The sequence below is a fragment of the Andrographis paniculata genome, unplaced genomic scaffold (assembly GCF_009805555.1).
Source record: "Andrographis paniculata isolate CXL003 unplaced genomic scaffold, ASM980555v1 Contig72END, whole genome shotgun sequence".
NCBI lineage: Eukaryota > Viridiplantae > Streptophyta > Magnoliopsida > Lamiales > Acanthaceae > Andrographis > Andrographis paniculata.
In genome coordinates this window covers 400,666-415,795 of record NW_026137609.1, presented here as the reverse complement: position 1 = coordinate 415,795, position 15,130 = coordinate 400,666, and the positions used below count along the sequence as shown (strand labels likewise).

At 35.0% G+C, this 15,130-nt stretch overlaps 2 protein-coding genes and 1 pseudogene across 3 annotated transcripts; 1 reads left to right on the top strand and 2 right to left on the bottom strand.

Annotated features, from left to right (window-relative positions):
• Positions 1-189: 189 nt before the first annotated feature.
• LOC127265180 (uncharacterized) lies at positions 190-5,137 on the bottom strand. 2 transcript variants are annotated; one of them, XM_051294889.1, is made up of 7 exons: positions 2,697-5,137; positions 2,492-2,545; positions 2,342-2,416; positions 2,107-2,212; positions 1,963-2,004; positions 1,821-1,877; positions 190-1,748 (listed from the first exon to the last, which is right to left on the bottom strand). In XM_051294889.1, exons 1-7 carry the CDS (start codon positions 2,837-2,839, stop codon positions 1,173-1,175), a joined length of 1,053 nt encoding a protein of 350 aa, XP_051150846.1. In that variant the 5' UTR covers positions 2,840-5,137; the 3' UTR covers positions 190-1,172. The 2 variants fall into 2 exon arrangements, with proteins under 2 accessions (XP_051150846.1, XP_051150845.1); XM_051294888.1 differs by having other exon boundaries at positions 198-1,748; positions 2,285-2,416; positions 2,697-3,966.
• Positions 5,138-5,251: 114 nt separating this feature from the next.
• Positions 5,252-9,198, bottom strand: LOC127265181 (protein RER1A-like). The gene is made up of 3 exons (XM_051294890.1): positions 8,752-9,198; positions 5,700-5,880; positions 5,252-5,616 (listed from the first exon to the last, which is right to left on the bottom strand). Exons 1-3 carry the CDS (start codon positions 9,114-9,116, stop codon positions 5,560-5,562), a joined length of 603 nt encoding a protein of 200 aa, XP_051150847.1. The 5' UTR covers positions 9,117-9,198; the 3' UTR covers positions 5,252-5,559.
• Positions 9,199-11,898: 2,700 nt separating this feature from the next.
• On the top strand, positions 11,899-13,461 carry LOC127265194 (uncharacterized; annotated as a pseudogene).
• Positions 13,462-15,130: the final 1,669 nt, after the last annotated feature.

The following is a 15,130-nucleotide window of genomic DNA, read 5'->3' as shown; positions in this document are numbered from 1 at the left end:
AACTTATATTTTATAATATTTAAAATATGATTAAAATGCAAAATACTATTCTAGAAAGAGAAAGTGATATCGGACAAAAATGAAAAGTATGACAATGATAACTGGGATGAAGAAAGTATTAAATTATTTAAATTTGAATTTATTGAATCTATTTTATTTTATGTTGCCTATAAATAAATTTATTTTATTTTGATGATCAATATACAATGCAATTTTTAAATTTTTATAAAATTTAATAATTAATAATATGTTTATGGCAGAGAAACGGCAATCCAAGCAGATTCCGGTGCCGGCACGGCCGATTGGGGCCGTCGGAAGTTCTTGAGTTGAGAAATTAATTTGGTGGATGATCGAGCAGATGAGCAAGGAAGCCGGCCAATCGATCTTGTTTGGCTAGCTTAGCCTGGCCTAGTTCTGTTCTGATCTGATCTGATGGAATAAGTCCATGAAAGGACACACTACTAGGGAATTCGAAATGCATGTATGGTTAATAAAATAAATTAATGATACGGATCAAATATTTATGTGTCTGTTAAGCTGACTGCCTGTATTTCTTCTATTCTACTTATATTTTTTATGGTTCCTACCTTCTTGATGAACATGTTGTCCGTCTGTCCCATCTACTACTAACTCAGCAGTTAGCAACGGCAAGGGGAATATAATAGACATATAAAACAAGACAAAAATATAACTAGTAAATTATTAATAAGTATATTATTAAAAATAATTAATTTATTAAATTAATAGAACCGATCAAAAATAAAAATATAGACAAATTAAAAATGATTGAGCGAACGTGCTTCTCAAAGTCTAGGCTCCGTTCAGACTATGTTCTATTTGTGCCTTTTCAATTATTTTAAAATTTAATTTTTATAATTCTCAATTTTAAAGTATTTAAACGAAAATTCAAATTCAAACTACCCAAAGAAAATGCAAAGAAAATACATCCAATACAATATATATACACCATTCAAATAAATAATTAATAAATGCTTAATTACTATTTTATTATTGCTCTATGGTATGATATGAACAATTCCTTGTACCTTGATGATGAAGCAGCTTATAACAGAAAACCAAAGGCTAATAAATAGTGTTCTTTCTTAATCCCTTTAGATTATTATTATTATTATTATATCTCTTTCTCATCAAATCAAATTTACTTACCACACTCATGACTTGCAAAAAGCCTTCTCAAATCCTAAGCCTCCTATCCCATGCTTTAACAGGCCAGGCCTTTTTCCCTTCCCTCCGTCGCCGTCGTCCGGCATCCCTACCGGAACTTCCTCGACTTTGACATCAACAGCCTGTATGTCATCAAACGCCGAAACACAATTCAGGATACTACTATGGTTACTATTGATCAGGGTGTTTTCACCATCAGGGGAATAATATAGCTGCGGAATCTTGGGCAAGAATGCTCCGATGTTGCAGGACATAGAGGGTAGAAGAGGTGGGATAGACCACAAATTCTGTGGGCTGTTGTCGCCTAAGTATATGGACTTGGATGGCGAATCATCACCATCGTCGGGTGAGCTCTGCCTTTTCAATCCTGTTACTTGATGATGATGATGCTTATCCTCGACGGAGCTATTGCTTTGAACTTTTCTGTTGATATGATTGAATGTGTTGGGAGTAGTAGTCTGTATTGGAAGGTATGGCCTCTGTATCACATATATGCCTGGAATGCTTTGAAGGTAGCTGAATTTTCTTTGTATGTTGATCACCATGTTGAGATCTTCGAAAACCTGATTGATTGGGTATGTTTTAAGATTTGTATGAATTATTTGGAAGAAGTGATGTGTGTGTAAATTGCTTACCTTGTCAAATGAGCCAAGTTGGATGGCACCTTCTCTGACTGAGATTATTGCAATAGTCTGGCAAAGATACAAGTTTTGTTATTATTATTATTATATTGAAAAAAGATGAAGTTTTACTTTACATAAAAGCATATTTTATCACCTCAATGCCTGAGCTGAACTGAGCTTCCCATGCTCTTGGTTGCTGTTGATGTGAATTTTTCAAGAAATCGTTATTATTAAGTTTAAGACAGGTAAGGAAAGCATTTGAAGCAAGATTGATGATGAATTAAATAAATTGTCTTACAGGATCAATGGACACATTCCAGGGAATGAAGGTAGGATCATTCTCTGTTGGGGTGTCTCTGAATACCCATTTATGACTGTTATCTGATGCAACTTTACCCACTAATCTGCCAATAAAATAAAAATTTGAAACAATTTTCTGAACAACAGAATCAGAAGCAGTTCTAATTTGTTGTTACCCTTCACCAAAATTATACACTTCATGAGTCATCTTGAAGAAAATGTCTGCTCCAAACCTGCCTTTAGCATAACCACTTGCAGTTCTTTCACATTCAAAAAAATCACAGAACCCATCCTCCCACACTAGAATCCTGAACCATAACATTTATTATAATGTTAACCATAACTTCATTACAACATAAAATAGCAATAATAAGAAAAATCACCAGTTCCGTTTGTTCCCCTTAGCTCTATCAAGCAAGCCTCCTCCATGATCCCACCTGCAAAAATATCACAACGCATGGTCTTGATCACCTTACAATAACTAGAAAGACTAAATAAAAAAACACAAGTCAATCAAGGATGATGCCAAAACCATCACATCTTTTAACTGCAATGCTACTTTTTCTGTTAGTTCGAAAAGGTGCTTACTTTGGGGGAGGGTAGTTTCTTGGAAGGATCCTCCAAAAGACAGCATATACCCATTTTGCAGAGGTGGATGACTCTGAGCATGCACATAGGCTTCTGAGTGTGTGCTGCAACAAACAGTTGAGCATAGGAAATCCACCTTCCATTGCTCAATGATAAAGAAATGGAGAAGAGAAAAGCACTAATAGAGAGGATAGAAAACTCCTATTTTTCCAAGTGATTGTCCTGCCAGCAGTTTATAGGCACACAGTTCTCATAGGTTTATTTGCAGGATTTTTGTTTTCTAGTGTCCTGGAAAATAGTTGGGGTCCATAAAGGTTGCATTGTCTTAAGGTACATATAGATCTACAGAACAACACCTTTAATGATAGGGAAAATAAAAAATGAAATCTTACAACAGTCAGTAGAGAACTTTAGGATAAGTTAATCTCCCCACCATTAACATTAATCTTTGGGGGCATCTCTCAACTGCACTAATGTAGCCTTTTAGGTTTATTGCTTAAAATTTGGCACATTCATTGAAAAGAACAATCTTCCTGAGCATATATTGATTTTGGGCTCATAGCAAGCCTTTCAAGGAGTAAATAGCTATTATCCACCTTTTTGCACTTAATTCAAGATGGAATTCCATGATTTCCATCTTATTCCAAAATGTCATATGCCAATCGAAAGACATTAGTTGGTGAAGGCACCTCAAAAGGCAATTAAGATTTAGTTTTATGCGAAATAAAACATGATGTCTCAGAACCAGCATTTGAGGTTGACATTTTCTTTTTCATCAGGCCAAAAACAATCAATAAAAATGAAGGAAAAGAACCAGCATGATGCTCCTTACTAGCCTATCTCACTTTTAATGCCATGCCCACCATTAATTTCCTTCACCTAAATATAAATTTACAAGCCAACTTTCTGGGCCAAATCACAGGCAACTTGACAGCTTTAATGCAGAAAAGTGACAATATTTTGTGGACCTGATTTCTGCAGACTGGTACTAAAATGCGTTTAATGCACAGTTAGGTTCAACCAACATCATTAGAATGAGATATTTTTCTTCTTCTAATTTAACCCCATCCATATATAATATAATACTATATCTTTTTTTTTTTTCTTCTGCCGGTAAAAACATGAATGTCAATCGCATGTCCCAGACACTGGTGAAAAAGGAAGGTTTTCTGTGCAGCTATAATTGATATTCTCATTACACAGTTGCTTAGATGGAGACATCCTAACAATCAAAGCCATTATAGGAGCATCGTTTGATGATCAACAAATTGATGCATTAAAATACAAAAAAAAAAAAAAAAGGGGGGACTGCAGAGGAATTCAATCGAATAAAATGAGCAAGATTCCAAGTATTAGGGCAGGGAAAGTTGGGGTCACTTGCACGAGACCAATAACTGATGGTCCTCCACCCAATCCATTAGTGAGTGGAAGAGCAGCCATCAAAGAGAGACCCCATTCACCTTTTTTTTCAATTCTATCTTTTTTGTACAAGATTTTCTTTCCCTTTTTTTTAAGTGCAATTATTCAAGAGAATCTGTATTGCAGCAATGAGCTGTAATGGCTTCAACATTTTCCATCACTATGAGCTTATCATCTACTCAGAAAGTAATTAACATCAACCATATTTAGTACCATTAATGCTCTTAACTACTGCTACAGCATGTACAAATTGCATACACAGGTTATTATTTACCATGGGGTAAGTAAACTTACCAAATTTACCATGACTGTTGAAAGTGAGAAATTGCCATCTGCAAGTAAGTAAACGCTTCTTCTACATGCTAACAACCTGCAGGTTTACATATTGTAATGCAATCAAGATACATGATAATTGGTATGAAAGTGATTAGTAAGACTAAGCATGTATGACTTTGTTAAGTGTGTATATAAAACAAACAGTAGACTCAACTCAACTCAACCTTACAGCACAGTAGAGGATAATGCACCCAAATGTTGGAGGCTGGTACAGAGACTTGACAGCAACAAGTTGTAGGGTAGTAGGGCATCACACATCTCTCAACAGGGACATCAATGCAATGGCCCTTCCTTGCAACCCGCTCGAATAATAAAATGTCCTAATTTTCCCTTATCTTTTAGGATATATATGCAGGGTTTCAATAAGAATATATACATATATTGATGCTCTCAAAACTGCTCAATTCCATCTGTTCCATGGAGACATTTTGATCACCCTTCACTTATAAATAAAAAAACTGTAAATCTACTAGTAACACATCTAGTTTCAAGAACCACAGAGCAGGCACAACTTAATGTTTAAGGCAGGCATTTCTTACACCACAGATCACATGAAATTTGGAATGAAGATTCAAGTGTATGTACCTTAAAGAGAAACTCTAATTGCTTAATATTCTGATCAGACATAAAGGCAGAAAATGGAAGCTGAGATAACAAGTTATATTTGAAAGTTGAATGAATATCCAATAAGCTTTTGGGGTTAAAAGTACCTGCTGGAAGCACAGACAATTTGATTGTAACACCACTGAAATAGACTATTTCTTTTTTGTTTTAAGGTATTAAGTAAAAGAACCACAATCTGCGCAATATAAAGCAAGCTTTCTTAAGATATTACAGAACTTACAGACAGTGTAGCGCATAGAAATGCAGGTAATCGAAAACATGTAATTCAAAGGCATGACTATGAAGTAAAAAAATTAAAAACAATCAGATAAAATAACAGTAGTAGCTGCTAAATTAAACAAAGTGTAAAAAAATCTTAAAGAAGCTGCTAGCCAATTCATTCCTACACATGGAATGCTAAAAATTACAATACTTAGAAAAAAGTGATTGTAACTCTCAAAATCAACGGTATCTTCAGGATTAAGGCCCGCATCAATCTGAAGAATTATGGCCTGCTAGTGTTTGTCTCGGTAGTGGGAGCTGCCTTCTTCCTGTCGTAACGCTGAAGAGAGCGTTTGAATGTCTTAATTACTTGTAAGTGAGAAAATTACAAGAAGATGTATAATGGATTGATCAGAAACAAACCTGCTTCCCAAATGTGAAAGGAACATATTTATACTTAATCATATGCATTATTTGCCGCTTCATTGTGGAAACAAACAGAACCAACCAATAGAACAGCAGAATAGGCCAAAATACAGGCACATCAAAGGCGCTGAAAAATGTCAGTACAAAAGCAACGCAAAATGCTTTTGCAAGTGAATGCCTGCAATGAAGTGTATGAAATAGTTTATTTATCTATTAGTTGATCAAATAAGAGGAAATAGAAATAGTTTTGGCAATCAAAAGATAAAATTTCAACAACAATCGTGTAACTTCAGTAAAATAAATAATACAGAATGCAAAAGTGAATTATTTTCCAGACAATAAAAATACAGCAAAATGACAGCACAAACTATCTAATGATTTCATCCAATAAGAAAATAACCAAATGAAAAAAATCATATATTTTTTGTGGCAATAAAGGGCTTATGCCTTTACAATGTACCTATGCAATCTAATAAATGTGTAAGTTTTATAAAAGGATAAAACAATTGACAATCATCAATATGATCAAACATATAATGAACCATATCTTTTCAGAACCAAAAAACACAAACTAAGAATATCCAATGAAGCAAATAAAAGGTATTGCATCATACTGTTGAGGAACTCATAAACTGCAATATAACATTTATATGAATTGTTTCCCCATGAAATTTCTACAAATATCACAAAGCCAACACTACTGCTTTGATCTTTTGGGTGGACTCAACTACAAAAATAGTATAAACCATTTGTCAATCTCGGACAGCATTCTATAAGGGTCAACCTCTTAAACATTATAGCAAAATGACCGTTATTTGAAAATTTAAGAATAAATATATAATTTTTATATATAAAAAATTAAAATAAAAACGTATGAGAAAATTTTAATTGATCTCATGATTACTATTCAAACCAATAAAATGTCAAAATATACAATCATAGTTCATAAATAGTTATATAATCAAAAACAATTAGATCATCTCTACTTTGATGAATAGGTAATCAAAGGTAGCCTGATTCAAAATCTAATAAATAATTTTCTTCTTCATTTTCACCTTCTTAGCTTCTACCCTTGTATGAACATTCTTCATCTTTTTCAGTTTTATTCATTTTCCATTGTTTGTTCGTCATCTTGCACAGTGTTTTTTTCCCTTTCTAGAGCTAGAAGTAACTATAGTATATTATAATATAATAATACAAAATCTATATTTACCAAACAATAAACATTAATATTATATTATAAAATCTAAGTCTATTTATGACAATAATTATACTCCCTCCGTCCCAATACAATAGTCATGTTTACCATTTTTGTCTCTCCCAAAACAAGTGTCACTTCCATAAATAACCATATCACTATAAAATTACCTTTACTTTTTCATTATTATTACACAATTGTCACTACTTTTTATATTAATACACTCACAAGAGTAAAAAAGTCACAACCCATACTATAATTTTGGGACGGAGGGAGTATTATATAATTCAATTTAAAAAGCACTTGGCTCTGCTCCACACTGCTAAAAGTCGCTATTCCGCTATTACATAAAAGTGGCTTTGCAGCGCGGAAGTAGTGGCAGATTGCTGCTCAGCTCCGTTACGCTACACCGCCATTACCGCACTATTGCACGCAATAGACAACTATGGAATAAACAAGACATGTAGTTCAGAAGTCAAGTTGTAACCACTATTTCTGGTAATGTCTGGCAAGGCAGCATAAAAAGTTATCTATGTAAAGGAAATTCTACAATGAGCTGTATGCAGATAAATAAACACAGAATATAGCCACATGAAAAGGCAAACAAAAATATTAAATCTAAATATCATAAAGACTACATTAAATAATCATTGAGAATTACTGATGCGAGAAAGATAGGCACTATGGTCCTCATGTTTGAGACTTGTCACAAATTTTTCATGATTCGATCAAGGTTCTGGACTTCTGGTGGATCTCATAAGTTGAGAAAGTCAGTTTTGCATTCATAATTGGTAATTAGCAAACTCTTTGTATCCTTGGATATTCCTACTTAGATGCTCTCTCCATTTGTGAAACGCTATAAATACAAATTAATGGATACAAAATGATTCCGTATCATATTCTATAATTTTTAATTTAGCTTAGATTAAAGATTCCCAAGTTTCAGCAAGTTAACAGATTAAAACAACAAAGAAACACTGTAACCTTAACAGTATGATTTATAGCATTAGTAACTAAACACCCAATCAGAAAGATAAATATTAAATAATCGTAGAAGAAGCATCAATTTCACACAAATGTTTTTTCAACTTCTAAAACACCAACATGTGTGCACGCACGAGGTGTGTTGTGCGCGTGAGTAACACCGACAAACAGAAAGTTATGTATTACATTACAATCATTTACTGCATTCATCATTTTAGAAAAGCTAAGCCAACCATCATCAAGCTAACCCTTATTTTATAACAACGAACTGATACTGAAAATTGTCTAATATGAAATCTTTAGGCTTCACAAAAAAACAAATGAACATATCCACTATCGGTAAAAATTATCACATCCTGACAACTATATTCCATCCAAACCGTAACATCCAAAACATGTTTTGGATTCAAAAAATTTCAAATCCAAAATACCCAAAAATACATCAGAAAAACTTCAAAAGACAAACAAACAAACACTTCATGAATTCAAAATTACCCATGTTTAGGGCCACTTCTCAGATTGTATAAAGCAAAGTCACCTCTTACCATTGATAACCTACATATCAAGATGCATGACAGTTTGACAAATAGTTGCCTAAAAAACATGATCTCAGGACAGATTGACAAATAGTTGCCTAAAAAACATGATCTCAGGTCAAGTGTATTCGTGAGACATACAATACTAGTTCAGAGATAGATATATTAATGCCACCGCATGTCGTAATTGATCAATACCTAAAACAGACTAATTTACATCGCAGATCCAATAATAACTACGGAATAATTTGCAGAAACGCAAACAAACCGACTATGTATATATAGCATCGAATAAATGGACACAATCAAGCGCGTGCAGGGCAGGACTCACCAAAACTTAAACTCAGGGAGGCGACGAACGAAGGGGCGGAACTCGTCGGAGCCGCGCGTCGGGAGGGCGGGGCCATCAGTCAATTCCTGGATCTCTGGATCCACCTGCGGCGACAGAAACGCGATCAGAAGCTGCAGGATGTAGATCCCCAGCCCGTACGTGATGATGTAGAAACCCTGGATGAAGTAGACGCGCAGCGCGTATATCAAGGCGATCGCCCCCAAGAAGATCCAGCGATACAGCACCAGCGGCGTAGACTTGTCCAGCAAATGCTGGTACCGTAGCCACACAGCGTGGCTCAACTGCGCGACGGCGGAGGTGGTGCTACTTTCGTCGGCGACGCCTGCTCCGCCACCCATATTCATCTTTTCTAAAAATAAAATAAAATAAAAATAAAAATAAAAATAATTTCCCTCTTATTTATTTATTCTTTCTACCTATTGTTCATAAATTCCGTTCAGAAGATAAATTCCTATAAATCCCTACCCTTTTCAGGAACACTACTCCCGCACTTGGGACCTATTTCTGAAAACCAAAATGGGCCTGGATCAGTGGTCCGGGCCCATTAAGCCCAAGTCTGAATAAATGGGCCCAGTAATTTAAAAGCCCAATTACTCATATACAACCAACTCAGTTGCATGAATATATGTCAGAATAATTTACATTTCCACAAAGCTTGTTCGTTGTCCCATTAGAGAGCGGTTCCCGCGGTAAACCCTCCTTAATCGTTGAATTAAAAAAATCTACTGAAAATAAAAAATATATATATACATAAAAATATTAATTAATATAAAATATATTAAAATTAAGGAGAGACAAAAAGAATTAAGATATAATTAAATAAAACTTGAAAACCTACTAATAAATAACTTTTAAAAAATAAAAAAAATAAAGTTGTTAATATGAGCACGACCGAACAATATAACAGATTTTACAATGATTGCTCGATGTGCAAATACAATTCAAAGAGCAGTTGTATTTGGTGTGTTAATTGCAATCGCCTTTAAATACTAATAGAAAGAGTTTTTTATACAATATTTTTAAAACCACGAGCAATCAATATGAAATTTTAGAACTATAATGAATTTTTAGCAAATTTCGAAAACCACATAAGAATTTTATGTTATTTTACCTGAAAATAATGATGGGTCTGATGTTACGTTTGTAATGATAACAACATCATTAAGGTTGTGTTGTTGAGGAAATAATATGATCTCTCAACTAATGACTCCTACTTAGTATTGACAATAATAAGCCCCAATATCAGGAATGCCTTAAAACATATAATCACCTTTTATTATATTTCCTCAATCCCAATACAATATTTTTGTTTATTATTTTTGTCCGTTTAAAAATAATAGTCTTATTTTTTTAAATAATCATATTACTATAAAACTACCTTTACTCTTTCATTATTATTATACAACTGCCATTACTTTTCACACTAATACACTTACAAAGGCAAAAATGTCTTTTACCTATATTTTTTACATACTATCAATATAATACCAGTATTTCTTAAATCTCGTATTAAACACAATCAATACTATAATTTCGGGAGGGAGGGAGTGTTAATTATACTAGTATAATTTAATGATAGAAATTAAGATATTATGTTTCAAGGCATTCAACAGCATTGATCCAATTCAACACCCGATCTAAGTCTCCAATAAATAATAATACTCCATCCGTCCCATATAATTAGTCCCTATTTTCTATTTTCGTCCGTCCCACATAACTTGTCCTTTCTATTTTTGAAAATATAATTATGTACTTTAATCGCATTTTAAATTTTAAATTTTATAATTTTTTTTAATTTTAATTAAACTATTTACTTATCTTAATCTTAATCGATAATTATTTTTACTAAATAATAATTATTTTTACTAATACACTTCTTAATTACTTACTAATTATACTTTTATCTACAGTAATACACCCATATTATATGGGACGGAGAGAGTATTAAATAGCAAAGTGTGACAGTATACAATAATACAAAATTTTGGTGATCTAGTTTTATCAGAATAATTTATGTTTGCAACAATTAAATCAGATATTTGTACTAATAATTTAAAGTGTTAAAATTACATAAAAATAAATAAATAAATACATCAAATATGTATAGGCCAAACACTAACACATTGGCAGAGTCAGAAATTTTTTTTGGCCGGGACCAAATTCTTTATATATAAATAATGTATAATAATTTTAAAATTATAAAATACAATAAATTTATTGTTTAAAAACATTACAAACAATTTTTTTAGCTTGTTTTATTTGAATATTTTAAGATATTTTTAAATACTTGAAGTATTTCACCAATTTTTTTTAATATTTGAGTTAAACATAAATAATAATATTTTTATTAAATCTATAAGGGTGATTAATTACTTAAATTTTAAAAGTTACACAAATACTATTTCAACCAATTTTTTTAACATTTGAGTTAAATATAAATAATAATAATATTTTTATTAAATCTACAAGGGTGATTAATTACTTAAATTTTTTAAAAATTATACAAATACTACATAATAAAAATATAAAATTTAAATAATTAAGCAAATTTTTGTTATGGTAGAATGTTATTTGTAATTTTTTTTTATATAAATATATTGTATGAATTGATTACCGGTTGGAATGGAAAGAGAAGAGAAAATGAGTGAATTGATTGGATGAAGAGAACAGTACAGCCGTCGTCGGTTGGCAAATTTATTTTTCTTTTCTCTCTTCCGCTCTCCACCATCACCAACAGTACAATTGCTGGTCGGAGACCATTTCGAAGCTTAAGAAAGATCTGGCTAGTGCTCAAGAAGAAGTCAAGCGAGTTCTTCGTTGGAAATGCTAAACTCGTGAAGCGTGCTCGGTTGGATTTGTCTAACCAAACTTTGCACGTTGAGGCAGAGAAAGAAGAATGCGATTAAAGATCAGGAGCTTCAGAATTGTCTGCAATACGAGCAAATGCATCATGCACAAGTCGAAGCCACTCTGCAAGATTTGCATTCTGAGAGAAGGGTCTGGCATCGGAACTTGAGAGCATCCTAGCCTTCTAATGCTTGAATCGAGTAAAACTCTCTCCTGGAAGAAGATCTTCAACAGCTCAGGAATTAAAATGAAAGTCTCGGCCAAATATCAGCTGCTTCTATGGAGATTATGCAAACTGAAATCATAGGTGTGAAGGAGTTTAAAGAGAAGCTTGAAAAACAAGTTTTTCGTCCTTCAGCAGGAAATTTTACATTTGAAAGAAGAAATTAGCATCTTGAACCAGACATTAATCTAGCAAGTGGAAGCCGCACGCAGAATGCATTACAACTTCTGTGAACAGCTAGCAGGATGAAAACACGAGCAGGGCAGAACACTTGCCATTAACATTCATCTATTCAATCCCTCATTCCATAGTTTTCTTGTCTTTCTTTCTCACTCTTGACTTAACATCTCACATCTCATTCCTATTTTCCCCAGATCATAAAACACATCAAATCAAGCTGATCATCAAACTGATTCTGAATGCAGACACAGCAAACAAATGGCACACACTTGCACATAAGGAGGGAGGGCAACTTTGTTAACAAGATTTTTCACTACCTTTTCTACTTACAATTTGCTCTCATCGGGATTCTTAACAGTCTATGCTTTTGTCTCATCGGCTGCCAAGTCCCATTGTTTCCACCCCAAGGAATGGAACCTTCCAGTCATCTCTTCCACTGCCTGTGCAGGAATAGCAGCATTTTTATTTCTAGAATTTACCAGTTTGGATCCTTCAAGAGTCATCAAAGCTGCATTCTCTTACCTGTGGGTTCGGGATTTTGCTCATTTCCATAGAAACTCCTGGGAGTATTGCATTGCAGTAGCCATATTTGCTTTTGTTTGTTCCTTGGTCCAATCCCTATATGCATGTTGGATTAGTTCAAGGCTCAAGCTTGCCAACAGGATAGTATCGATTTCTCGCCCTCTGAAAGTCAGAGCTATAGTAATTTTCTCGATAATTACCTGTGCTCTTTATTCAGTTTTCTTGCTCTCTGGCATTGGAGGAGCCACTGCAGGTAGAGCAAAGATCCTCCCACTATTTGTAGTCCTGATCCTGTTGAGCTTTATATGGACAATGCAAAACATGGTGTATGTCACGATATCTCACCTAGTATACATGCAATTTGCAAGCGCAGAAGAAATAGATATAAAAACACAATCAAACACTCAATGGGCAGTATATCCATAGGCTCAATTACGTCATTACAGGTTTGGCTCGAGCAGTTCGGGAGATGTGGATGAGTTCATGTTTTCGTGTGCAAACTGCTGGTCAGGGGTTGCAGCAAGGCTCATATTGTATGGAAATAAGTGGGGATTTGTGCAGGTAGGGGTATACTGCAGGCATCGATGGATACATGGGAAATGTTTAAGAGATTCCGGATGGAAAAGCTGATAGATTCTGACCTTACCAGTTCATTCTGCTTCCTGTGTGGTGTGGCCACAGGATCGACCTGTGCACTGGTTGGAGGTACTTGGGCACTCAAGATCCACAACCCAAGTCTCTCTGTACACATGGACATTTTATGGTAATATTCCCATTCACATCTAATGGATAACACTAAAATTGCATAATCAAACCAAACCACACACATTTCTTAAAATCTATTGCAGGGTAGGGTAGCAATGGCATGGATACGAGCTTACTATGTGGCATATACAGAAAACCCCCAGAAGACCTGAAACAAGATCCTTATCAACATCTGACAAACTATAATTCAAAAGTTTTCACTAAATTTGGAATATATTTAGGGACAAAGTGGTTTACCAACTCCACCACTATACCTTGCAGAATGATCAAGCCATATACTGCTAGCATCTTCATATGCTTCCTGTAATCCTCCTTCAACAAATCTCTGCCAAACTCTCTCTTCCCTTGGTTGTGTACCTGTGCTCAAATCATAAAATGCAAACACCCAATTTCCCAAAAAAGGCTTGCTGGCTGCAAAATACTTGCTCAAATACCAAGAATTGGCCTTTGTCCAGCTTGGAAAAACAAGAGAAGAATGCCAACAGAGCTAAAAATTTCATGAATTAAAATTTTGCTCGATCTATATAAGCAGGCCTTTTCAATGCTCCAAAATAATTCACACAGATGAAGAACTGAGAAATTAGCTCATTATCCACCCGCATGCCTCCCCACCATTTCCTTCTTCCCTAAGTTTCTCCCAATAAAAATCAATTGCACCATCCGATCGAACAATCCTGCAATTAGGGGAAAAAGTCAGACCTCAATCAATTCAATCGACCGTGGCTTCCAAAACCCCCAATTCTCTGTATCCAGGAGTCGTCCAGACCAATCCTGATTCGAATTCGTCATTTCTGTCAAACCCTAGAAAAAGCCCCTCCCAATCTTCGTCGCTCTATCCGACGATCGAAATGAATGAATTGGCGGAGAATCTGTTCCCAGACGCCGAAGAAGAAACGGAGGCGACGAAAGGCAGTGGAGGAAATGGCCAGAAGTGAGTCGTCGGAGGAAGTGATTGTGAGAGATTCTCCGGCTGGATATAAATTAATTGAAGCAGGGGATACCATCGTAGCGGCTCTGGTTCGGATCGGGGATGAAATCCAGTGGCCAATGGCGAAGGACGAGGCCGCCGTGAAGCTCGACGTTTCGCACTACTTCTTCACTCGTAGGGTTCCGGCGAAATTAACAGACGGATTGACGGTCGCCGCGAAGGGGCAGGAAGGATTGGTGGAGAAATTGGATTCTGCGCTGGAGAAATTCAGTGCGTTTAGGGTTGAGAAGGCGTCGGCGGCGGCTGTGGGGGCGGAGTGGGGAAGTATCTCCGGCGGAGATGGATGCGAACAAGGAGGTGGTGGAGAAAGGCGCGGCGGCGTACTGGACGACCGAGGGACTGTCGGCCGCTGAAGTATAGTAGTAGTAAATTATAAAATAAAAATAAAATAAAATATAACTGAAAATAGATATATATATATATATATATATTTAATAATTTTAAAATATAATAAATTTGGTAATATTACCTTATATTGACCAACGGTAATATCACAGTTGCTTTAAATACTTGGTTTAATATTTTTCTTTATCCGATTCATTTGGTTTAATTTTCTTGCGTGGTGGTGGTCGGTGCTTGGGAGCAAGTGCGCGGTGGAGAGAAACCGCTGGAAGCAAATGAACGACCATCTCGCCGTCTTTCTTTCTCTCATGCCGTCAAGCGAGTAAGTATTTAATTAATTAACTAATTTAGGGTTTACGAGGTTTAATTGGGGGATTTTGGGGATTATCGGACGGAGATTAACTAACAAAATGATGGATGTATATTAGGGCGGCGAGCAGGCATCCATAATCGGCGGCGTGGCGGATTAAATCCAGGAACTGCGAGGCCAA